Source organism: Lepidochelys kempii, chromosome 21 (genome assembly GCF_965140285.1).
Source record: "Lepidochelys kempii isolate rLepKem1 chromosome 21, rLepKem1.hap1, whole genome shotgun sequence".
Classification (NCBI taxonomy): Eukaryota; Metazoa; Chordata; order Testudines; family Cheloniidae; genus Lepidochelys; species Lepidochelys kempii.
The window spans coordinates 11776536-11803224 of NC_136400.1; the positions used below are offsets into that span (position 1 = coordinate 11776536).

At 44.1% G+C, this 26689-nt stretch overlaps 1 protein-coding gene across 3 annotated transcripts in view; it reads right to left on the bottom strand.

Moving 5' to 3' along the window:
* SRPK1 (SRSF protein kinase 1) overlaps positions 1–24939 on the bottom strand; it is a 45097-nt gene extending 20158 nt beyond the window's left edge. For 2 of the 3 annotated variants that reach the window (XM_073319885.2, XM_073319886.2), the window contains exons 1-5: positions 24571–24939; positions 22848–22908; positions 5374–5492; positions 597–705; positions 51–138 (exon numbers count right to left, since the gene is read on the bottom strand). In XM_073319885.2, coding sequence (XP_073175986.2) covers positions 51–138; positions 597–705; positions 5374–5492; positions 22848–22908; positions 24571–24904 — 711 coding nt within the window. In that variant the 5' untranslated portion in view covers positions 24905–24939. Of the gene's footprint in view, positions 1–50; positions 139–596; positions 706–5373; positions 5572–22847; positions 22909–24570 lie in introns of those variants that run through there. The other variant, XM_073319887.2, reaches the window with a different exon arrangement.
* Positions 24940–26689: the final 1750 nt, after the last annotated feature.

Here is a 26689-nt window from a genome sequence, read left to right on the forward strand (position 1 = left end):
CTCTGAAAATGGACAAAGCTGAACAGAGCTTTCTGCCTTCAGGCACTCACCGACTTCAGCAGTTTGATTTCATCCAGTGCTGTTTCTGTATAGTGCTCAGCACTCTTTACTACTTTCATCGCCACAAACCTCTTCCCCCTTAAACACAGACATAGCAAGTTAGTGATAACTGATCTCCTATTCAAAGACATGGTCCCCAGAATTCTCTTAATTCATGAACATCCAAGACCCGGTTATTAAGGATTGCTTCTTTAGTAACACAGGAAGATAAGTTCCAATTCACTCATGTGAAAACTGTCTCTAGGGCTCTTACAACATCCAGTTAGTTTTCCTTGCCTTATACATTTAAGGTAAACTATACCTTGACTGGCCTGAAGTGCTGGAACAGAAACAGCTGAACACACAAGCATTCTTTCTGCATACATGCATGCAACATAAATATTAATACTTGTGCACAAGCTAATACAATAATCTTTTCTGACATTGTATGCACAGCACATGCAAGATCATAAGGGAAGTCTGCTAGTCTTATCTGTGCAAAGATTATCTACTCTGGATTCTTGGCAGAAATGCCAGCAAAAGAACAAAAACCTTACTGAATGTCCCAAGATAGCCACACAGTGGAAAAATGCCCCCATCCTAGTTTCCGGATCACATGGTATCGCCCATTGAATAGATCTCCTATTTTCACAAGATGATAACCACCTGGAAGAAGTAAATGGGAAGTTATCAGTTCAAACCATCATATGGATGTCAAAGAACAGACAGATGGAGCAAGAACCAAGGCTTAGGAAAAATTCACTCAACACATTTTGATAGGCTAGTTAAACGTAATGGGCACATAAGTGTTTTCTCCATGTGAATGCTGCTAGAGTAGCCTCACTGCTTCCTCCTTGGCATTTTGTAAAAAACCCCACTAAGTTTATATGAAAATATGCTCTAATTAAAGTTGAACTAGAATGATTTAGTATGAAGGTGCTTTTATAGGCAAAGGAGGTGGTCATGCTGGTTTCAGAGATGAATCTTTTCCTACCCCAGTGGGGAAAAACAAATCCCCAAATTGGACCCAACTATAAGCCTCTGAAAACTGTTTGCAGATGCTGAACAGAGATGTGTTAAGAGTTCAGCAGCTAACTTCTCTGAAGGTTTCAGATGCACTAGTCACATTAGTCACCTTACATCAGCATGGAGCACACTACAATTTACATTTGCACAAGGGATCTGTTTGATTTTAATGGAAGGCCATAGGATGTGAAGGCAAGTTTCACTTAACCCTTTCCCATGCACATGCTGCACTACTCATGAGGACTTCAACCTTTTTTTATATAAACTGAACGAGGCAATTAATCTTAGGAGCCTATTAAGACTTATGTAACTGCTATCAGAATTGCTGTTCTCCAGAGAATCCGACAGTTGATCTTGTGTATTTTACGGCATCATGAGGCCTAGGGCTTTAAGAATTCAGCACTTAACAAGTCATGCAGATCACTGGTCCTGAACTGTACCACACGAACATTTCCAGCAGATCCTGTGTGGGCTGGACTGCACATGTACTATCCTCACCAGCAAAATGAGCATGAGCCATCCCAGGATTGATTAGAACTTTCCCTAAAATTGCTCCAGGGAGCTGTGGCATCAGACACCAGAACTGAGAGCAGTGATATTGTCTCTCCTGTATTCCCAATGTCTTCCCTCCTAGTGTCTGGGCAGCATGGGAGAAGAAAGTAGCATCACTGAAACATGCTGAGAGATGAAAAGCCAGGGACAGGGAAACTAAAGAAGGCGGGAGGGGACAGGGACAGAGGGGTCTCTATAACCATTAGAGCACACAATCCTATAGAACTTGGAATTGAACCCTGGATTCCAGAGTCTAACATACTTGCCGATGACAAGTATCTGTGGAAACCCCCTAGAAAAATGTAAATTTCATCTCCCTCTAGTGGCTGATCCACAAAGATGACAGCCTGCTACTGCTATCAGCTACTCCATTAGCTCAAGTGGCAGAAGTTTGTGCTGTGGATCTAAAGGGTCCAACCATTCTCATGACTCATGTGGGAGTCCAGCTTCTTTTCAAAATGATGTTCTTCTAACACAGGAAAATGTATAAAGATATTAAGGGTGCAAAATCAAGCATTTGGAATTTGGAAAATGCTATAATTAAGATTTCCTGTGCAACATTTCTTTGGTCCACTTATGCATATGCATTGAGAGTCTTTAGTAACATGATCACATACTATTTCGCCCCCCCACAAAACGTCTGCCTCATTCAATGCACAAAATGGATGTTGCTCAGGGATTAAATCACCACTGTGTAGTGAATGAGTTGCTGTCTGTAGAGCCCCTACTTCATTTTGTTGCAGAATTGGAGTGAGTGTTGTGAAGGAGGCAGGAGACTGCAGGAAGGGAAAGGATGGTTAAGGAAGTTGAATGCCACTTTGGAGAAGTGAATTCTCTCTGCTTCTGCCATAAAGTTTCAATAATATACTGGGCAAGTCACTTAAAATGAAATCTCTCCTAAGTGGCTATTAATTTGTTCCTCAATTCCTGAGTACACAATTGGAGATACCTGGGGCTTGAGCTGCAGAAGTGCTGAGCACTCTCTGCTGCAACTGAAGGCCATGGAGATCTATTCTAAATAGATCAAGTGTATAACCCCCATAAGCACTCTGGGGGGAAAATTAGACCCTAGTGGTCTCAAATTAGGCACTCAGATTAGCAGATACTTTTGGCCTTAATCTCTATGCCTCAGTTCCTCATCGGTAATATGAGGGTACCACCACCTTATCTTGAAGGTGTTGTGATGATAAATTTGAAAACTCCTTCTTTGGTGATGAGTGTCATTAAAAAGTCCACAAGGAAATTAATAAATTCTGTATTCAAAACAGGGTCAGAAGGGTGTGCAGTAAATAAGATACAGACACTGGTGAACAGTAAGGATAAAGTAAAAATATTCAATAACTATCCATACAGTGATCAACATCCAATACCATGTATTGGATGAGACACAGGCCTGTGAAAAAAATGTGATCATAATTCAAGACTGTCACAATACACATGCACAAGGGGGCTGAATTAATGTTGCATGGACAACCTCATTTCTGGCATTTCCTAACCTCTGAAAGCTTGACTTTTCAGTCTTAACACTCCTTTTAAGACAGGTGTTTGTAATTAAGCCTATTTAACAACAGTTTGTCAGTGTTTGCACTGTTATTTACCTGGCCAAACTCATCCAGGGCGTGCTCTCTCTCGCTACCATTTGTGGCATCAACACCAAAAGCAATGCACTTTCCTACATGTACTGTTGATACGTGCTCCACTGTAACTTGTGCTGCCTTGGGTCCATCACAGTAGGACATCTACCCCATGTATTTGTTTTAGTATATACAGTGCTATGCAGAGAACTCCCTGCTGGTGTGGTAGAGCCTATGGATTACTACACCCATTCCAAAATGTCAGGGACAGCCCTGTGGACAAAGTATATAAATATCTACGGTCACCAGTGTAGACTTAACACTTGTTCCCTTCTTTGCTTTTTCCAATTGCCTGCACTGAATGGTTCTGACCTGCATGAAGAGCTATATGTGGGCTCAGAGGTCCAGAATATGCTACAGGGGGGAAGAAGTTTGATTGTTTTCATTCGTTTCTTTGATAGTTTCTCCCCCCGCCTTTCATTTTGTTTTTATTTTACTATGTAGCTGAATTAAGTTTTTCATGGGTTTCCCTCAGGATCCAATGACAGGAATGCTCAGGGTCTCTCTGTATAGCCAGAGTTCTTCCCATTCCCTTAACTACTCCAGAGGAGCTCTGCAAGGAGAGCTTGGTAGAGAAGTATGGTGGGCATAACCGACTCCACTCTATTTTCCAAAACGTGCAAGCATTTCCTCTGATCTTTTCAGGAGAATCCTAAGGGAAGGGGACAGAGGAAAAAATGAAAACAAAAGGGTTCTCAAAATTAGAAGGTGCTTTTTTGTTATATTTGTGTCTTGTTGATCTTGGCTTTTTTCATGTACCCATCTTGACAGAAGACAGAGTCAGTGTCCTGAGCTGTCAAAGACAAGTTATCACTGAAGAGTGGGCAGCAGCTTTCAGGGATTGCACTGGGAGAACCAAATGCCCTGGATCAGTTGCTAGGCAAGTGTTTGCTGGCTACATTAGCACTTCACCAGTGCAGATTAACACAGAAGGAGTGAGCACAACCAGCCTTAGAGCACGGTTTCCAAAGCCTGTGAACTGTTGCTGCCAGTTACCAGTAACACACCAAAGTCAGTGGGCTGCAGAGCCTAGAGGGGTACTCAAAGGCAAAAATAGGAGGTAGGTGCGCAATTCCCATTGAAAGTCAAAGAGAGCTGGACACCTAGGTGTGCTGTTTTAGAAAATATACCCATAAATTCATTTGTGGGAATAATCTGAGCACTGGTGACATCCTTAAATGATGCATTAAAAACAGAACCCTCAGGTCTGGACAGGTAAAGAGCCTTTCAGATGACCTTTAAAAAAACGGGTGGCGGAGGGGACAGACTAGGTAGTTGCAGCTGCATGGCTTTGCCATCTTAATGTGACTCCAAAAAAATGCTGCCATAAGCAGAGATTAAAGTCTCAGAATTTAGACTCATCTCCCTTCCACAGCTGACAAACACGCCTTCCAGAAAGAGCTCAGCTAATTCTTTCCTCCTCGAGGCAGATGGGTAATGGGTTTGTCAAGTGTCCTGATGATCAGAGTGCAAAGTATGCAAGTTAACACAGACAGAACAGCGAGGACCAAACTTATCCCCACATCTTAGAGGTAAAAATTTCAAGCTGATCCTGGCTTGGTTTGGTAGCCAAAAGGAACCTCTTCCTGAGTGATGGGAGACCTCACTAACAAGAGTGGAAAAGTTGAAGAATCTTATCGACTGACAATTCTAATATCCACATCACAGTAGTCACAGATTAGCTTCCCATTCTGACAGATTCTCTTTATCCACTCTCTCCTGCTCTGCATACCTCTTAGGAGACAAGGGACAGGGTCTACACTAACTGCATTGGCGCAGCTGCACTGCTGTAGTGCTCAAGTGGAGACGTGCCTATGACTACCGGAGGACAGCTTCTCTCGTGGGCGTAGCTAATCCACCTCCACAGTAGCTATGTCAACGGGAGAAGCTCTCTCGCCAACATAGGGCTGTCTACATCCGGCGGTTAGATCAGTATAATTGTGTCACTCATGGGGTGTGGATTTTTCCACACCCCTGAGTGACATAGTTATACCGATATAAGTCTGTAATTGTAGATCTGGCCAAGAAAATATATCAGATTAGACACCACAGTTTAATGTCCTCTGGGGAGAGAACGCCACCAAACTGTATTTAGCATGAGTCTAAAGAGGCAACCTCTCACCTTTACAGTAATCATTTGGATCCTCCTGTTCATCATCATCTGATCCCAGGATTTCCTCCTCTTGTTCAGGGAGATCATTCTCTGTATGAGTAGCAGGGCCTCGATGCTGAGTTTCAGGCCTGAGAGAGAGCATGAACATAAAGTTGCAGACACATTAGGTTTCCATTCAACAGCTTTCACTTTCTTCCATGAGAGAGACTGGAGAAAGGGGAGAAGAGAACGACAGTAAGTGGCCTTCAGAAAACCTGCTCTCGCATTTAAAGGCTTTTACTCCCAGGTTCTGAAATGCCAGGTGGCATATAAACAGCAGCTCTTTCTTCTTCATATCTGAGAAATGCAAGTGACTGTTCTCTCGAGCATTTTTTATAGAGCGAACAAGAAGTGTGCAGAATTTTCACAATGAGTTAAAACCCAGCTGATCCCCTGAGATAAATTACTGCCCTCAGGAGTTCTTCCAGTCTCTTTGCACACTAAAGATTTCAAGTCAGTGAGGTTTTTTAGCAATTTTTATTTTAAGGCACTATTTATATTGAATCCGAGGACCATAAATGAGTAAAAAATGTTAATTAATTAGTTTAAGACTAACGTTATGCCCATTACATTAAACCATCCCAGATTAAGAGGATTCAGTGACATTTCTTCGATAATGCAGACCCTTCTCAGTGAAGCAGACTTTCACCTTCTGCTTTGAGGAGCAGTTGGTATAAAACAGATCTTAGGAGCTGAAAAGATATCTTGTAAGGAAAGAGGAATTAAAAACTTGCCCTTCAAGAAAATTATTAAGTGGCTGCCATTTTAAAACCTGTGCCTTTTGTACTCCAATACAGAAGATGAAAGTAATTTAAAAGATCCCTCTTTTCTCTTACTAAGAGCTGAGAGGTCTATAGATGAAAATTTCAGAGTCTAGTTAGCTTTTCACCATATATGCTGTACTGGGTCAATTGCAGGAACAACAGTTAAGTTGGTCAGTGTCACTTTCTGGTTCTCATGCATCAGCACAATATTTTGGTTTCCAATGCTGTAAAGGGGTATTTAAATGCCCAAAAACATAAGTTAAAATTTGAGTGTATGACAGTTTCAAAGCCACACACTGAAACTAGCTGTTAATGTCCCTTTAAGGGATGATATCCTCTAAATCCAGAAATACTCAAAGGAACTATGGAAACTGGTTCAGAGTAACATTTTCTCCCCACTTCTCCATTAGTTGCTAGCTGTCAGTGTTCAGTTTATGCTTATTAACTGAGGGCTGCAGGAAGGTTTTCATCCCCTTGTGATAAAGTACTGGGAAATGCAGAGAATAGGTGCTTTATCAGTTGCATTAACTGTGCCATTAGCAATGGCCAGTTAAAGTCCTGAAAAGGGGAAGTCTCATCTGTTTTAAAGCAAATCAAAAAATACTTAGACATATAACCTTACAGAGCTAATCAACCCCCTTCACAGAGTTATCCTACCAATCTTATATAACGCACGAGTAAGCATGCAGTCCCTGTATCAGTCATGTTTATTATGGTAGTACTTGGTTCATCCATTAGAACGGTGCCCTGTTGTGCTAGGCACTGTACGAACGCTGTAGTAATAGAAGATATAACATCACTAAGAATGCATTTTTAGAAGGTAAGTATAAAACAAAACTACAGTTGACAAAATATATCAATGCATCATCTTTTCTTTATAGCATGACATACTAAGACAAGATCCAGTAATTTACAATGAATCTTTTACTCAGTGTGAATTAAAGTTCTACTGTATTACAACTATTGTTTTCGTAAGTTAGTAATTGATGCCTCCAATCCACCTTGCTTAAAATTCTATTCCCACATTGCTAAAAAAAACAACGATCACGAGGGCATGTCTACATTAGAAATGTTACGTTGACTTATAACCACCGCAGTGGTTCATGTCAACACTACCCTCCTTTTGCCAGTGGTGCACTTCCACACCTGGAACACTTCCACCAGCTTAAGAGGGGTGGTGTAGGGGGCTGAGAGCACATCTGGCTCCCCACTCCAGGATGAGAAATTGACAAGTAACAGTTTCTACACGACGCTGCGTCGCCCTAATTACACCGACACAAGCTGCTCGTGGAGATGGAGTTATTATGTTGGTGTAGTAGGGCACTTACATCAGCAAGAGCAAGGCTGTAATATGTACACTAACGTAATTATGTAGATAAGTTGCCTTAGGTTGACCTAACTCTGGAGCGTAGACTAAGCCTGAGGCAAGTGCTGGTTACTTCAGTCGATACAGTATTAGATGTGGACTGCAGTTTTAGCTGTTCAGAACTGAACTATAGGAGTCACATTAGTCACCTTATGACAGCATGGAGCACACTCTACAATTTACATTTGCACAAGAGATCTGTTTGATTTTAATGGAAGGCCATACGATGTGAAGGCAAGTTTCACTTAACCCTTTCCCATGCACATGCTGCACTACTCATGAGGATTTCAATTTTTTTTGTATTAGCTGAACAAGGCAATTAATCTTAGGAGCCTATTAAGACTTATGTAACTGCTATCAAAATTGCTGTTCTCCAGAGAATCTGACAGTTGATCTTGTCTATTTTAGGGCATCATGAGGCCTAGGGCTTTAAGAATTCAGCACTTGACAAGTCATGCAGATCACTGGTCCTGAACTGTACCACACGAACATTTCCAGCAGATTACCACACTACCGTGATGCATCTATCTGTATTCAATAATCAATGATTCCCAATACTGTCGTTTGGCCTAGTTCAAGACTTTAAGCTAAAAATAAACGGAAAAAACCCAAGCAGTTCTCTGCACCCTGCACAGCTAGTTCAAGTCTGTCACTTTATTTGGTGAAAATTAGAAAGGGAACAAGTTTGTATGCTACCCCAACACTAGGGCAGGTAGCAAATACAAGAGGACAGAACCAAACCGCAAAGGAACGTGGTGTGGCTAGGGCTGTGTTATTTATATTATCATAGCACCTAGCAATACTCCTTATGGATCAGGAGCCCAGTGGGCTCGACGCTGTACAAGCATAGAACGAAAAGGTGGTCCTGTCCTAAGACAGGACACAGATGGATACAGAGATATGGGGGAGTACAAGGAAACAATATTGGTCAGCATGATAGGTAGCTGTCTCAGCACACCAGCAGACTACCTGTTAGCAAGGTGGAGTTTTAAGGATGGATTTGAAGAACAACAATGAAGTGGCTTTAAGGATGTTGCTCCTTTCAAGGACCAGTTTGAAAACTTAGCAAGTGGATGATGGAGTGAATAATAAAATAATGGGTAGGAAGGGGATAGGCCTTGAAGAGGCCTGAAAGTGAAGACAAGTTGCTTATATTTGAGGTGCTAGAGAAGGGGAGCCAGTGGAGGGATACAAAGAGGGGTGAGATGGTCAAAGCAACCGGCTAGGAAAATTGTCTCTGCAGCAGCATTCTGAATGGATCTGAGTGGGGAAAGACTGCACAGTCAAGGCCAGAAAAAGAGGTTTCAGTAATCCAGATGTGCTATGATGGATGGGAACCTTGGGAGCTGCAACAATGAGAAGAGTTTGGGTGCTAATAAATACCCAGTTTACAACCAGGGAGACAGCAGACTGAATAGGGAATTTAAATCCAGCAGCCACACCCATCACATTCAGTCTCCTCAATACTGCCCTAAGATTTTTTTTCCTTCATGTAACCAAGTACCACATGGTTGCTTCAGGGAAGGTATGGGATACGGATGAGAACGTGGGGCCACAAGAAGATTCATCTTAAATGGTCCGTAACAAAATGTTTGAAAACCACTGATGTACTCTGCAGTGCTCTTCCTGCATCAAGGAAGTTATCAGAAACGACTTAGGCCATTCTGCTGGAAATTTATGACGCCCCTCCCCCCCCATCCTAAATGGAACTAACATGTCATGGCTATTGACCATCTGGCGTCTGATGCACCCTATAGTTTGCATCACGCACTGTCCCACAGCTGAGATTCAGTCTTGCAAGACATGACCGTTCTACACTACAGTTAATTATTCCCCTATTATTAGCCACATATAACATGGAGACAGATCATCATACCATTTAAAATTTAAAAACTCTCTCCTCCAAACCATCTTTGCTCTACTACTCAAATTCATTAGAAGGCATCGGACTCCCCATAATAGCCTGACTTCTAAAATGCCAACTGCAGGGCCAGATCAAAAGGGGACCCTAATGGTCAAAGTAAGTAACAAGATTTAACTCTCTACTAAATAAAGAACAAGAATTCAGTCAAAACCAAACCCCCAAATATTCACACACAAAAAAAACCCCTCATAACATCCACCCTGTCTGCATCCTTCACTCAGACAGCCTAGCCTACAAAGAGGCAGAAAGGGCTGCAGGAGAGAACGAGAGCCCCATTGCCTGTATTTAAAATGAGGGAGTAAGAAGCAAATAGCTGTCAGTACAATAAAAATGCTAAAAGAAGCCTAGAAAGAAATCACACTTGGGTGATCTATAGCTACTCAGCAGAATTTAGAGAGATTGTGATTTTTATAACTACCATGCTCAATACTGCACTAAAATGCACCCTGAATTTTTATATTTGTTCCCTCTACCTCCTAAATTAATCTCAAGAATTAACTAGATTTGCAGCCTGCCTCTGCAATCACATGATCAGATAATATTTTAAGGAAGAAGAAAAGATGACGTCGAGCTGCAGTATTCTAAAGCAAGCTTGAGAGCTTTCATGGACTTTTCATCCACAAAAGTCTTCATCTAGGGACACAAGTCCTCCCCCCCAAGGAAGCCCTTAAGAAGAGCAGTAGTTCACATGAGACAAAAGAAAAGCCTACCTGCACGAAGCACGGACTCCCATTGATAAAGATACTCCTGAAGACGAACCAACAGTTTTCGAAAGAGCCATTAAAAAAAAATCAAATCAGCTGGCGGATTGTTCAGGCAGCAGAGGTGCCTACACCACCGGTGGAGTGCTGGCTCTCTCTGAAAGCAGCAAAGCTTTGTGCGAGAGAGAGGGAGAAAAAGGATTTGTCTCCACCACCTAGCTGCAGTTGCATAGCACTGCATTGCAGGTAAAGGGCCTTGCAGCAACACGGAGTGGGTTGTTCTCAGCTGATCTTTCTGCAAATTTAGTCATACTCTGGGCTGAACATAAATCGATTTACCACATTTCCTTGATGTTTACCCGATTCTACTGTCTTCCCCCGAGGAAATGCTGAATTCCATCAGATTCAGTTTTATCTTCCTGGACTGGAAAAAGCATCTCCTGATTTTATCTGCCTATTTGACAGCCTTTTATGGGACCAACTTCTGTTGGGGGGGCGGGGGGGGATAGGGAGAGAGAAAGGCTTTTGAGCTTACAGAGAGCTGAAGAAGACCTCTGTGGAAACTTAAAAGCTTGTCTCTCTCAACAACAGAAGTTGGTCCAAAGACATCTCACCCAACTTGCCTCTCTGTCATCCTGGGAATGACATGGCTATAACAATGCATATTCAACAGTCCACTAGATTCAAGCTTCCAATGAGCATGAGTTTTGTTAACTGCTGATAGTCCAACCCTTTTGATATAGAAACCCCAGAGCAATAAGGCAGGAAATGGAGGCTGATCAAGGTAAGAAACATTTTCTGAAGTTATTCCGAACTCCAACAGCTGTGGTTACAGACAGAACTCCTCATCCTTTGTTAAATCACACAAAGATGTGAGAATGTTCTAAATAGTTTACAAATATTAACTGGGACATAGCTTTCTAATGCCAGGTGTTCAGCATCTTTCTTGGATGCCATAAAGGTATGTCGGCACACTTATCTTCTGCTTGGTGGAATACACAAGGGGAAACATCAGCAGAAGTGTGACATTAATGTACAATTTCAGAGTTTTTTGGCAATTAATAATGCTTTCTGATAGAAGTACTCAGAATGATATACTATAGATCTTACTCTGTAGTACTTACTGAGGCAAATCTCAATCAGTCAAAGATTTCCTCTCAGTAAGGACAGTAGGATTGGGCCCTAATCAATATTTAGCTTAGGGTCAACATTGAATACTTAACTCCCCTCAGTTAAATTCAGTCTTTAGTAAATTCAACACTGCCTTTTAATTTAATAAAAGCTGTCAAAGCCACTTGGCAACATCTACATATTAGAAAAGTCTTAGTTAGATGCAGTATTTTTAAACACAATAGCCACAAATTACTGTGTATTTACAGAATATAACACAATTACTCCATCAACCTCAGCTGTTTGTTGCAAGAGAGTTTGGCTCCTCAGCTTCTTGTGAGAATCTACTAGAAGGGCATTCAGGTTTGGCCATCTGGTGAGAGAAGGCTGAAAGGGATCCTTTGACTTGTCCCCTAACTGCTTAAACTAGCCCAAATAGAGAGGTAAAGAGAAGATAAAGTCTTTATCCATCAGACACCCTGCTTGCATGGAACCTTTTCTTATTCTCCCATTCTCCACTGATGTTATCAAGAATAGCCAAGCACTAGAGTAGATTGGCCACTGGTACCACCATGCCATCTACCTCTGTTCTGAGCTGGCCTATGTTAGTGCTCTCTATGCTGTTACTATCAATAGACTGCACTACAGCTAGTACGAAGGTGCAAGATTTCTAGACTTGCCAGCATACACAACCTGAGTTTACTTGGCTATTTTTGCATTTCATTATCACATCTAAGAATTTATTTTCTGCACACCCACTAGTCAGATTCCTAAGGAGCTAGAAAGGCATTTAAACCTTCCCTAAGGTGACCAAGAATAAAGGAAGGACCGGTGCCTTTTTGTAGCTGTTTTGTACGAAAAATAAACTTAAAATATTTTCGCCCCTTGGAAATATCAGAAATGCTACATCGGTCTTCGATTGTGTGTACCTGTTAGCAGCTCAGATGTGAAAATGGCGCTTGTGCTAAATGGAGGGCTACAGTGATGAAAGCCAACAGCTTTTTCCCCAAGTGTTGTTACACAAGTGCTAACTAAAAAGTCACACCACCCTTCTCTTACCCTCCTTGTCAAGTACTCGGGTTTCACTTCTATAGTAGCTGCAACTGAACTGTGCAACAGTTTCACAGTAGATAAAGAACCCAGCCTCCCCGTTTTGCAGGTCACCTCTCAGAGGCCATCAGCCCCATCTATACAAAGGTGATGAAACCTTTGAGCCATTTGCTAGCTGTGAGTTTAAATTTTATGTGAAAGGTTTTATCCCCATTACGAGAGAGACTTCAGTTGAGCAATCTTCAGAGTGTATTAAATAATCCAGCGTAAACTAAGGCCGGCCTGCACTTAAATTAGATTGACAATAGCCATGCTGGCCAGGGGTATGAAAAAAAAATTATGTCAAGTGGTGTAGTTTTGCTGACCTAACTCCTAGTGTACACACAGCTAAGTTGACAAAAGACTGCTTCCATCAACTCAGCTACTATCCCTTGTGGAGGTGGTATTCCTTCACTGACAGAAACAACTCTCCAGTCGGCAAAGGCGGTGTCTTCAACATGGTATTATGCTGGTACAGCTATAGTAATTTAACTATGCCAGTCTAGTCTCCACAGCAGAGTCAAAACCTAAGAGTTACAAGGATAAGATATTGTTACCGACTCATCCTGGAGTTCTTCCAAAAGTTTTCCAGTCAGTTTTCACCGTACTCATCTTGCCCATGTTTTCTCATGTCTGCATGCCCTTCACAGCAAGATCTTGCTTTCACAGACAAGGTGTTAATAAGGTGTTTTTACTTTTTTCCTGGAGGAGACTAAAGCCTTTGACTTGGCTCTTAAACCTTGAATACCCACCCCAACTTTACTTTTGACATTAGTACATCAGGTCAAGTTCTCCCCAAGAGAACTACATCTGCCTAATTGCTGTTTCTTAGAGCACCTGCAATGAGTGAGGCAAGATCTTATTAACATACATCCCGTCAAAAGAATGCCTGCTTCCGTTGCCAGCCTCCATTCTTTTCTTCTCCACAAGGTTTGCAGAGCAACAACATTGAGATCTCTACATAAATTTGACAAGTCATTATTATTTAGATTCAGTCCTGTAGTAGAAATTCAAGTCTGGCATTACAGAGTTTGTTTCCAGGTTACCCCTCCCCACCACCAAGTTATTTTTCTAGTGTTATATATATATAATTATATATACACACACACACACACTCCTCAAAATAGTTTTTAATATATATTATATATATACACACACTGAAGTTGTGACACTGGTACTCTCCTACCATTTTCCTACCTTGAAACCTGCATATGTACCTTTGTTACAACTTCTTGCTAGTCCGTTTCAGCTACATCCTTGAAACTTTTTAAATTTGAAGGAGCTGGGGAACCAAATATAATTCATACTTTATGAAGCAAAGTTACCATCTTGTAGTTCTTGTTCTTAAATATTTTGTAATTATAGGAGATCCACCCACTCTCCCGCAAATTCGGCATAAGTTTTTATTCTCCCTCCCTTTTCTTCAAACACAGAATTGGTAGTTGCAAACAAAAGCAGGCCTGTGACATCTATAGCTTTATACTTCTGAAACTGTTAAACTACATCAGCAGGAGTTCTATTGTCAGGAGAAGAACTCACAGGTGGGGAGATATTCTTATAATTCTTTTTGAAAAAGCTATAGTTCTCATAGCAGCCAACACATACAAGCACTTTTGTTTAGTGGGAGTTCAGTGTGAAGATTAGAACCCCTGAATTCCACATTAAGATTGTGCTAATGTACACATAAGTGAAATGATTAAGTTTCTTGTTCCTCACTCCCACTCCCTGCACAAGCATTTAATAGTGCTACAAAACAGAACTGTGCCATATCAGCTGCACAAGCTGTGAAGGGCTTCCATGGAAACCAGCAGAGTTTAATTTATGTCTTGTCATGTGCAGTTTGATAATCACTTTTGTATTTGAATGAAAAATCTTGTGGGCAAGTCACCAACTTTTGACATGTGTTCTGAATGCTTCTGGAAGGTTTTGCATTGGTATTAACTAAAAGAGCAATAGGAAAAACCTAACCCAAAGCCCTGAGGGAGGGCAAAGCCTTTAAGGAAGAAGCTGAGGACAAACTTGAGAAGGTCAGGACCAGCAGATATTCCAAGGGAAATAGAAAAGAAAGAGATGTAATATACAAAGTGAGAAGCCACCATAAATACCATTCTCCTGGGCCCCTGATTTCAGTGAACTCCCTGCTTACCAGGGTGTGAAGATGGGGAGAGGGAAGCTGACTGACTTGCATCTTGTGAGCCCTCAATTAAGTAGTGTTTGTTTTGGGGGCAGAAAAGTGACTGATCAGACCCCAATACATCCCAAGAGCCTTACTTGTAGGACTATGGGAATTGCGCACCACTATTTAGATTAAATTAATGGGAGACTGTTTTGTAACACAAATGCTGTACCTGTTTACGCTAGCTGAGATGTTTCCTCATAACTGTACTACAGTGGTCCCCCATGTGGTGCCTGGGGGTGCCATGGCGCCTGTCAGAGCATTTTTGTGTGCCCGCAGGACACACCGCTGGAGAACCGGCTGCTGAAATGCTGCCGAGAAGCGTTCCCATTTCTCGTTGGCGACGCTTCCTGCCACTTTTCAACAGCCGGTTCTCCGGCGGCCATGCTCATCAGCGGCATTTTGGCGGCAGAATGTCTGGTGCCCGCCACAGCATATTGCTATTCCCACAGAAAGGCTGGGGACCATTGCTGTACTACCACCTCTGCATCTCCACCAGGGGTGGTAATGGTGGGGTGACAGGACACCGACACCCTGTTTCTATCCCCAGTCTGCTCTCACACACCTCCATTCCTGCCACTCGGAGCAGACACCCACACTTGGCTCTTGTCTGCCCACTGACCCTCCCTGAGCAATCCCCTTTCCTACTTCTCTGAATTCCAACGTGGCTGCTTCCTCCATCTCCTCTTTGCTGCCAGTGACGGGGTGGGGAGAGAGTTGGTGAAGTCTGATGGCATTAGACTATTTCAGTTAGCAATAACAGTCAGATTCTAGACTAATTTAAATGCGTTTGTGGATTAAACAGCATGATAGCTGAAGTTTTACTTAGATAACTGATGCAGATCACAAAATAATAGAATTTTCTCATTACAGTGATTGGCTCTCAACTGACAGAAGCCTCTTAAGAGTCATCATTGGCTCAGCTCCCCCTGTTTTACAGATGGGTGAACTGAAGCACAAAGATTAGTGATTTGTTTGAAGTCCATGTGAACCAGAAGTATCAGGAAGAGAACTCAGACTCAACTCCATTCCCGTTTTAGCCACTTAGTCACGTGGCCCCTGGCGTATCAAACAATAGTACACTCCAATCCAAGTACTGCATTTATTTTTAGTCCCTGTATTTCAGTGCTGTTTAGAGTAGGGACCATCCTTTATTCTGTGTTTGTCAAGTGCCCACCACAATGGGGCTCTCCTGGTCCACCACTGCACCTCCCAAGCACTACCCCAACCAATGCTAAAGTTTCACATATCGAGCAATTTTGGGTGCCCATCTTGACACCTTAAATGGCCCGCTTTCCAGCAAGTGACGAGTGCCCATCCTCTGGAAATCAGGTCCCTTTAAGGTATCTCACACTAGGCATTCAAAATTAATCACTTTTGAAAATACAGGCTACAATCAATATTAATAAAGGACAAAGAAGAGCAGATGACCTTCATAAAATGAGATTTCAAAACCTAGGATCATTTAACCTGTAAGGGAAAAATAACTAGGTAGGGAGAACTCGAGGTATTAAACTATAAACGGTACAGGGAAAAAAGTCAACCCCTCATTCACCATGTCCCATCACAAAGGATCACTCAATTAACCAGTACATTCAGAAATCAAAAGGAAATACTGCAGAGGATAATCTACAGAAAGACAAGTCAAATACTATAGCTATATAGTCACCATTATTAACTTTGTAGTTATTCATGCCAACGGTAATGAAATGCCATGCTTCAGGGTTGAATTGCTCATGCTGCAACTCTTTCACTCCCTGCATACACAACACTAGAGAACTAGAATGCAAAGTACTCACTTTTTCTGAAGCATCAGATATAAACCACTGCAGGAAGCAGGATATCAGATTTGATGAACCAGTCATCTTATCTGGCATGGGAAAGCCAGTGTGTTAGTATCTGGACATGCACCTGACTAGTCAGGTGCAGGTCTGTTTCAACAGTCTGACATGAAGAAAACTAGCAATCAGGTTAAAAAAATCGCGTCTGTTTATACTGTGCTGTGGTTCAAGGAATTCAATATGGAACAAAAAGAAAAGGCGTACTTGTGGCACCTTAGAGACTAACAAATTTATTTGAGCATAAGCTTTCGTGAGCTACAGCTCACTTCATCGGATGCATTCAGTGGAAAATACAGTGGGGAGATTTATATACGTAGAGAACAGGAAACAATGGGTGTTACCATACACACTGTAATGAGAGTGATCACTTAAGGTGAACTATTACCAGCGGGGGGGGGGGGGCACGACCGACCTTTTGTAGTGATAATCAAGGTGGGCCATTTCCAGCAGTTGACCAGAACGTCTGAGGAACAGTGGGGGTTGGAGGGGGGGAATAAACATGGGGAAATAGTTTTACTTTGTGTAATGACCCCTCCACTCCCAGTCTCTATTCAAGCCTAAGTTAATTGTATCCAGTTTGCAAATTAATTCCAGTTCAGCAGTCTCTCATTGGAGTCTGTTTTTGAAGCTTTTTTGTTGAAGAATTGCAACTTTTAGGTCTGTAATCGAGTGACCAGAGAGATTGAAGTGTTCTCCGACTGGTTTTTGAATGTTATAATTCTTGACGTCTGATTTGTGTCCATTTATTCTTTTACGTAGAGACTGTCCAGTTTGACCAATGTACATGGCAGAGGGGCATTGCTGGCACATGATGGCATATATCACATTGGTGGATGTGCAGGCCACTGAGCCTCTAATAGTGTGGCTGATGTGATTAGGCCCCATGATGGTGTCCCCTGAATAGATATGTGGACACAATTGGCAACAGGCTTTGTTGCAAGGATAGGTTCTTGGGTTAGTGGTTCTGGTGTGGAACAAATAGTTCTTTCTACAACTGCTTTGAATTTGAGTGAATTTTTTAGTCTCATTTTTAATCTCGAGTTTTAAGTTCAGCAGCATCACACAACAGATCTTTCCTCACAACAGATGGAAGAGAACAGTTCCATCTTCTGAATGTTTGCGATATAAACTGCACTGAATATCAAAAGTTCCCAGAAACAGACCATCAGAGACCTCGTATATCTAGTTCTATTATAATTTACAGGAAGTACACTTAATGCTCAAAGATGACACACAGCATCACAATTACAGGTGTAATCTACACTTCAGTGAATATGCAAGCCCAGAAATTTTCAGTTAAAATTGGCTCCCTGTTAAATTGACTTTACAACTGATGCATTTTTGACAGCTACAAAGTGACAACAGTTAACATCTGTGGGCTGATATCACCTTGACACCCACCAATTCTAATTCTAAGTACTAGAACTCCTACAACAAAAGCAGGATGTAGTCCAATATAAACAATATGATACAAGTCTCATCAAATTAACCTTGTAACATGATCAAAGAATGCTATTGCCTTAGACATGTTCTTACTATATCTCACTGCTGTTATAGCTAACTAAGGATACTCAAGATTAGCAGAGCTGAAATTAGATTTTCCCATTGTATTTTGATTCACTGGAATTCATGTCACACACATATATGCTGATTTTGCAGCATCTCCACTTGCTCTGTTTCACATGACCCAGCAGACTAGTGACAAAACTATTTCTTGCTGAAGCACAGAGTTTTTGCAAGTTTCAATGCACTAAAGAATCACAAGCACTAAGCTTAGCAGGGGTAATGTCACAACCTGAATGCCCTTGCTCCAAACAAAAGTGTTGGCATTCAAATGCATTTTAATTACCAAGTGTTCTATTGATTATGGAAGAATACATATAGAATTTTACTGCAAATATATTGCGAAGTTCTCTCAATCTCAACTCCATCATTACCAAGGATTTAATAAAAAAAGACACTTTGTAAAACTGCTGTTGTACAGATGGTGCCTTGCAACAATGTAGGATAAACAAGGAGGGAAAACATTGAGGGCCAGATTCTACTAATCAATTTCAGTGTGATTTCTCCTGGAGTAACAAACTCAATGAAAATAAGGGGAGTGGGGAAGGGAGGTGGCAGGCAGAATTTGACGGGGTGACAGGATTCACTGGAAAAAAAACCACTAAAAAATTAACAGTCAAACAAATGCCGGAACTTCCTATAGTAAGCAGTGATGGAATTGACTGACTAAAGACATTATATACGGTCAAACATTCAGGACACCCTCAGATACTTTAATGACTTTCCTGTTTGGTCACCAGTTACTAAAAGACACTTCTGTGTATTTGATTCCTTACTTCACTCTGTATCTGTTCCTTCACCCTAAAGTATATAGTATAATGGTTAATATATCTAGCAGCCTTCTCAATTAAAAACCTTTCAACTGATAGCATCAGAAATTTACCATCTATGTTCACAGTTCATTTCAGTTTATAATGAAGGGCTAGTAACTTGACTTTTTACATGTAAAGAGCTCTCCCTACCCATTCTTTATATACACAGTAGTTCAAAAAGTTAAAAAGCAAGCCCTGGGAAAAGGTAGTAAAAAGATTCAAATTATTTTCAAAGCAAGAAGTGGCCACCTTCTGGACAATCATAATCTAAATGGCTCTAATAAGTTACCACCTGCTCCACCCTAACTGCGTACAACACTACCACGGGATTGCACCCTCCCACTCCTTTGCCCCTCTTAAACACATAGGAAATACCATAAAGTGGAAATAGTATTTGTTGGGTAACTTGAAGCAACAGGTAAAAGTTAAAGAGCGGATATTGTGAAATCTGTAACATGACTTGTTGCAGAGTAAAAGCCGTGTTAGTCTGTATTCGCAAAAAGAAAAGGAGTACTTGTGGCACCTTAGAGACTAACAAATAAATTGGTTAGTCTCTAAGGTTAGTCTAAGGTGCCACAAGTACTCCTTTTCTTTTTATGACTTGTTGCAAAATACGTCATTAATTTTTCCGTTAAGTATAATCTCTGTTCCACCACTTGAGACATATCTCAACAAAGTATTTGCTATTTCACTAACAGTTTATACCTAGTATATTTTAGAGAATGATTTGCACTAAAAATTGGCAAAACATGAGTGACAAACTAATTCATTAACCATGTCAGCCACTCTCTAGCTAGGGACCGAGTCCAACATGCATGCTGATCAACTGTAGTAGGGAAAATGCTTTTAGAATTAAAGCTGCTTAGCCAGATGTTCAAAAGGTTGCTAATCAGACAAGAGCCACCATCCTCCCAGAGTAAGAACAGGAATACACACACCACCAAGTTACAGTATTTTATGATTAATCCCAATTTGTTCTTCCACTGCAACCAGCAGCTGTGTCTCCTCAGAAGTAAAAATATTTTTCTTCAATTGCCCTTTCGTCTCTCCTCCTTATTAAAGATCTGACCCTACTGGATAGAAAGCCAAGAACCAATTTAAGTAACGGCCACTATATTTACACAAGGCAGGCTGGTTAAAATGGACACTGAACTGTTTTACTGTAACATTTAACCTCAGAACAGTGAGATCCTTTACTGCAGCAAGCCTCAGTTCTTGAGGGGATTAACAAGTTATCTACAAACTGGCAGCCATAAAGACGATATTCTAATCACCCCTCAAAGGCAATTTTTCCTTTCCACATATCCTCATTCTCCTATCTCACAAGGTGTAGTAGGTAACAAGTTACATCCATCAGGTTCACTCACACAGGAGCATCATTTGGAGAAAATCTTCGATTATTACTTCACGCCAACTTATTGCAAACGTCCCACAGATATTACCTGGTGTCTAGACCTGCTCTAGAATACAAGCATGCAATTAGTTCACAATGTCTCTGCCTTAACACTACACTTTCTACCTTCCTAGCAACAATATATTTTCTACCACTTCTGTGTTCCCTTCATCCCGCAAGCGGGACAGGTCCAAGCAGAAAATCCTTTTCTGTGTGATGTCATGCCAAATAAAATACAGGCAGGGAGGGGAAAAACGCTTTAGAGGGCCTCGTACGATACTATCGCCACTTTGGATATTCTATTTAAATCACTACGTCAGTTAAGAATGCCGAACTTTATACCACAGATCTGAAGACCATGCCTTGGCATGCAACTAAATTCAGTAAAGATATACAATGTATGTGCAGAGGACAACATTTTAGAATTCAGCTTGCAGGAGGCCTGGGTATTATTGATGACTATCACTGACTCACTATGTGACTTTTTTAAAAGCAATATGTTGTATTTAATTTTTCACTTGGGTTCTCACAGCACTTCATAAAAAGTAGGTATTATTGTTACCACTTGCCCACTGTCTGATCAAGGCAGAGTCAGGACTAGAAATTGGGTTTAATGACTCAACCCCGAGAGCTCCTCCTCTTCTTGGTCTATAAGATACGGATACAAGTTACTCACCTTTGTAAAGTGCTTTGAAATCCTTCTATGAAAGATGTTAAACAGCTACAAAGTATTATAACAGAAGAAGTTCCGCTGGCACAAAAGCATGAGTTACTGAAAAGCCCACCTCCTCCAAGAGAGAAAAAAAGTATATTTTTATTAGTGGGCTAAAAATCAAGTGGCTGACCTCCAGTACTCAGTTTCAAAACAAATTCAGGACTAAGCAGCTTCCTGATGGAGGCTTTCTGCATTTAAACCTTAAATTTCAATTTGCTAGTATACTGGTATGTATTTTATCCTTAAACCTTCACAACCTGTTAATGTACAATTTGCAGATCTGATTAAATGCTTGTAGAATTGAAGTCAATGCTTGAAAGAAAGAAAATAGTACTGCCGATAATGAAAGATGGTAACCCATGCAGCTCCCTGATTTTTTTTAACTCCCACACAGAAATACTATGTATGTCTAACATACCCTGCCTCAGCACAGGGGGCTAGACTTGACCTCTTGATGTCCCTTCCAGCCCTACATTTCTATGATATAATGTTTGCTTTGTAGACCTGGACTCCAGACGGTTTAGTAATCCTTTTAAACAAGCGAGCTGCTGTCTGCTCCATTTCTGACAACCAGATCCAAAAAAATTCATCTAAAGATACCTCAAATGAGCTCTGTCCAGTTGAAGAGATGTGGTCACGCCTTGAAATAAGTTTATGAAAGATCACAGAAAGGAAGTTTATAAATGTGTACAAGTAAAAAGTTAGTACTTTGGTGGGCAGATTTTTCCAGTGAGTTAGATAATTGTTTTGCTTAATTTCTTTTCTCTATGAAATCTTGAAACCGAAGGAAGGAAGGAAAGCGAGATACAGAATCAAGAGCTCCGCAAACCAACTCCGCAGTATAATGAAAGTGATATAGTTATTTTGTAGACACACAGTGATCACAATCTTTGTAGATACAATATACAAACCTCTATGGAGGCCACATTTAATTCTGTAATAACTCAGATATCCATCTTTTAGACAGAACATAAAGTAAGAACTTATGATTGATGGGAAATAGCTCAAGATCAGAGATGTCAATCCCTTTTCTCTACCTTCCGCAAAAAAGCATTACTTTGATTCCCTCCCCCAATTTATTTGATATTAAAACTGTAGGATTAGTATTTTCAGTACCACCAATACATCCCCCCCCCACCCCGGAAGGCGGTTAATTGTCTTGTACTTGGAATAATAATAGTTTAGAAGAGTTATAGTTTCTAAGTTAGATATTCTTTAATACAACATGATTGAATGAATTCACCTTACAGAAGCTGTTCTCAAAAATATATATGTAACAATTATAGGAACTTCTTCCATATTTTAAAGTTAGTTGAATTCCTAGAGCTACTTAAAATTTAGCCTCTTGTATAAACAAACAGGATTTGTAGCTCCCACTCCCCAGAATCCACAGTGAGTATATGAAATATATTTTGAACACTTTAAAAAGTGTTATGGAGCTACTATGGATTTCTGCAGTGTAATAGATGTTTCTTTTAATCTCGCTTACTAAAAGGAAGACTTTGGACAAAACCATCCGCCTCTAAGAGGTTAGTAAATTTAGTGAAAAGCATTATTAAACTCATCTGCAAATCAATCAGGATACTCATTTGCATATGTCATCCTATAGGCTGATAGTTAAACTGAGATGCTTTTCTAGCCTAAATGATCAAGAGTCAATGGACCCCTCTAAGGCTCATAGATATGGTCCAGTTCTTACATTAACAGAGAATGGGGTGCACAGGGGACTTTTAGGTAACAACACTGTGGGGAACCTCAGACTTTACCCTCCAGGGATGCCCTATAGACCCAAAGAGGGAGGAAATTCCTTGCCCTCAGAGCCAAAAGGAGATCCCTTCAGTTGCCCACATGGAGCCACCAGACCTTACACCTTACTCCTTCCCACCTAAGCGCAGGAAACCAGGGGCTGTGTGTATACAAGAGAAGCACAAGTCCGACACCCCACACTGGACACCAGTTTCCAGCTGGCTGGCAGTGGGGTTCGACTTACTTTTTCTGGGCCTTGTCCTTCTTAGCTTTGGTCCGTTTCTTCCGGGCCTGAAGTGCCAGAACTTGGGGAGAGAAATGCAGACTGATGAGATGGGGTCGGGTGGAAGAGGTGGGAGGTGCATGCTAGAGGAAAACAGAGGTTTGAAGGGGCAGGGAGCATGAAGTGGGGAGAAAGCAGAGATAAAGGAGAGAGCACAGGGCATAAGGCAGACAGACAGGAGGAGTCAGAGAGCATGTACGGGGGGCGGAGCAGCGGCGCCAAGGCAGAAAGACAGACAGGAGGGGCCATGCCCCTGTGGGGGGTAAGGTAGATAGGAGACAGGGAGGCAAGCCAGACAGACTGGGGGGAAGCAGGGAGCATGCCCATGGGGGCAGGCCCACGGGGGGAGGGGGGGGGACGGGGACGACAAGGCAGATGGACGGGAGGGGGACAAAGCAGACGGGGGGGGGGAACGGGACAAAGTAGACGGAAGGGGGGCAGGAGGCGCGCCCGACGGGGGCAGGGGGTGCGCCCCAGGGTGGGGGGACGGGACAAAGTAGACGGACGGGGGGGCAGACGGGGGCAAGGCAGGCAGAGGGGGGGCGGGCAAGGGGTGCGCCCAGGTGGGCGGCAAGGCAGGCAGACAGGGGGGCGCAAGGGCAGGGGGCGCGCCCGGGGGGGGGGGGCGGCAAGGCAGGCAGATGGGGGGGGTGCGGGGGGTGCGGCAAGGCAGGCAAACAAAGGGGGCGGGCGGGGGGCGTGCCGGGGGGGGGCGAGGCAGGCAGACGGGGGGGCGCGCGGGCAGGGGGTCGCCGGGGGGGGGCGAGGCAGGCAGACGGGGGGGGGCGCGCGGGCAGGGGGCGCGCCCCGGGGGGGGGCGAGGCAGGCAGACGGGGGGGGGCGCGCGGGCAGGGGGCGCGCCCCGGGGGGGGCGAGGCAGGCAGACGGGGGGGCGCGCGCGGGCAGGGGGTCGCCCGGGGGGGGGCGAGGCAGGCAGACGGGGGGGCGCGCGGGCAGGGGGCGCGCCCGGGGGGGGGCGAGGCAGGCAAACGGGGGGCGCGCGCGGGCAGGGGGCGCGCCCGGGGGGGACAGGGCAGGCAGACAGGGGGGGCGCGCGGGCAGGGGGGGCATGGCAGACAGACGGGGGGCGCGCGCGGGCAGGGGGCGCGCCCCGGGGGGGGCAGGGCAGGCAGACGGGGGGGCGCGCGCGGGCAGGGGGTCGCCCGGGGGGGGGCGAGGCAGGCAGACGGGGGGGGCGCGCGGGCAGGGGGCGCGCGGGCAGGGGGCGCGCCGGGGGGGGCAGGGCAGGCAGACGGGGGGGCGCGCGGGCAGGGGGTCGCCCGGGGGGGGGCAGGGCAGGGGGCGCGCCATGAGGGGGCGAGGCAGGCAGACGGGGGGCGCGCGCGGGCAGTGGGCGCGCCGGGGGGGACAGGGCAGGCAGACAGGGGGGGCGCGCGGGCAGGGGGGGCAGGGCAGGCAGACGGGGGGGCGCGCGGGCAGGGGGCGCGCCCGGGGGGAGGCGAGGCAGACAGACGGGGGGCGCGCGCGGGCAGGGGGCGCGCCCCGGGGGGGGCAGGGCAGGCAGACGGGGGGCGGGCAAGGGGCGCACCCGGGGGGGGGGGGGCAGGGGACGGCCGGGCGGCGCTGCCTGCGAGGGACGAAGGGGCCGACGCGCGGCCGCGGGTGCACGTGTCGGGGACCGGCGGCCCGCCAGGCCCGGCCCGGGAGAAGGCGCCGCGCTCACCTTTCCGCTCCATGGCGGCCAGAGCCGGTAGCCCCCACTGCCCTCCGCGCGTGCGCTCTAAATCATTCGCCTGCTTCTGCGCCTGCGCCGAGCTGGGCCGCGCCGGGAGGGGCATGCGCACTTTCGGTATCTTCGCGCGCCTCTGCACGCGCCACCAGATGTCCTCGTCGCCCTCGCTGGTGCCGCTCGAGCTCGAGGCCGAGCTCGTGAGGAAGGCCGCGCCCCCTGGCTCTTCCGAACGCGTCCGGCAACGCCCCCTCCGACGGAGGGGGAGGAGCGGGGGCCCCAGGGTAGGCTCCACCCCCGAGCCCAGCCCCGCCTCCAACGGGTCCATGGTCCCGAGTGCATGCGCAACCCCCGGAGGGCGGGGACGGATCCGACGGACTGAAGGGGCGGAGGGCGGGGCGCTGCCGGCACCACCAAGCACGCGCCGGCCTGTGAGCGAAGCGCTGAGTGTGACGCAAAGCCGGCGTTGCCCCGCCCCCTCCCCGGCCCGCACAGGGGGCCCTGCGCACCGCACACAATGGGGTCAGGGATAGCTCAGTGGTTGGCGCATTAGCCTGCTAAACGCAGGGTTGTGAGTTCAATCCTTGAGGGGGCCATTTAGGGATCTGGGGCAAAAATTGGGGATTGGTCCTGCTTTGAGCAGGGGGTTGGGCTAGATGACCTCCTGAGGTCCCTTCCAACCCTGGTAGTCTATGATTCACTGCAGTGCCCCCTGCTCTGCCATAAGTGGCACACGCTGCCTGACACCCTACTGCACACCGTCCATCCCACAAGAAGCAAAACACACAGTGCCACCTCACACAGGGCAATACCCGCCACACCCAGGCTGTACACTACAATGCACACAAGTCATGATACACATTACACATGCAGGACAAGGCACGCATCGCACTATAGAACGCAAAACACACATTGGTTGATCCCTTAGGCATTACCACAATAACCATGAAGAGGTGAATCCCACGACAATGCAACCACGTAATATATGAAATACACAGAAGGCACCTTACAGTATGTCATTAATCATACACAAGTCAGTGAATTATAACTTTGAAGATGTGGTTTTTATTGATACGGTTTCTGTTGATCAAATGTTTGCTTGCTTTTATGTCCATTTTTATTTCCATTTCAAGCACATTTGTGATTACGTCCTGTGCCAACATTAAAGGGACAGGGCTAGTCTACACTACAAAGGGGTTGCTGGTATAACGCCCTAATGGAGATGCAACTTAAAAGTTCTTTCGCTGGTGTAGCTAAACCACCTCCCACAACGACAGAAGGTATGCTGTTAAGTCTACACTGGAAGTTTTGCTGGCACAGCTATGTCAGAGTGAGAAGTGTGATTTTTTTTTTCACGCTCCTGCAATAATTGTGGCCCTAACAATTTGTAACATAGCCCTGGCTACCGTCAACTTGAAATCTCGCACATTCTTTTTAAGGCTTGGTCTACATTTGTACGTTTTGCTGATCTAGCTACGTCAATTAGGAGTATGAAAAAGTCATAACCCAGTCAATATAGTTAGGCCGGCAAAGGTCCTAGTGAAAACTGCAAAAAAGTCTTTTTGCTGGTATAACTTATTTCATTTAGGAAATTGGTATAAGTAAAAGAGGGTTTGCTGATATCTACCTACTGGTATAGTTATGCCGACAAACCCTTGTTAGTGTAGATAAGGACTAAGTTAAAAGTAGTTTTGGGACTTAGACCTTTCTCCTGATTAATCTTACCAGTTTTTATGGATTTATCACTACATCTTCCTATTTTTAAAAATGTCCCCCCCTTACTTCAATTAACCACATGCAGCAGATTGTCTACACCAGAGAAAACACTGAAATTGCCTATAAACCAATTGCTATCAAATGTACAAATGTAAGTAAACTAAAAAAATTTTTTTTACTTATGCTCAGTTATAATAATCTTATATTTTGCTTATGGCTGTTGTAGGTAAAGAAGTGTTCAGACAGAATTATGATTTTTAATTTGACAGTATCCCTTTAAATTAAAAAAAAAACCAGAATGCATAGAGGTCAATATGACTAAAATGGAGTCTTATGATTTCTGGATTGCCAGTTATAGCAGCCAGGTGAGTTGTTGGCCATCTCCTACCAAATGAAC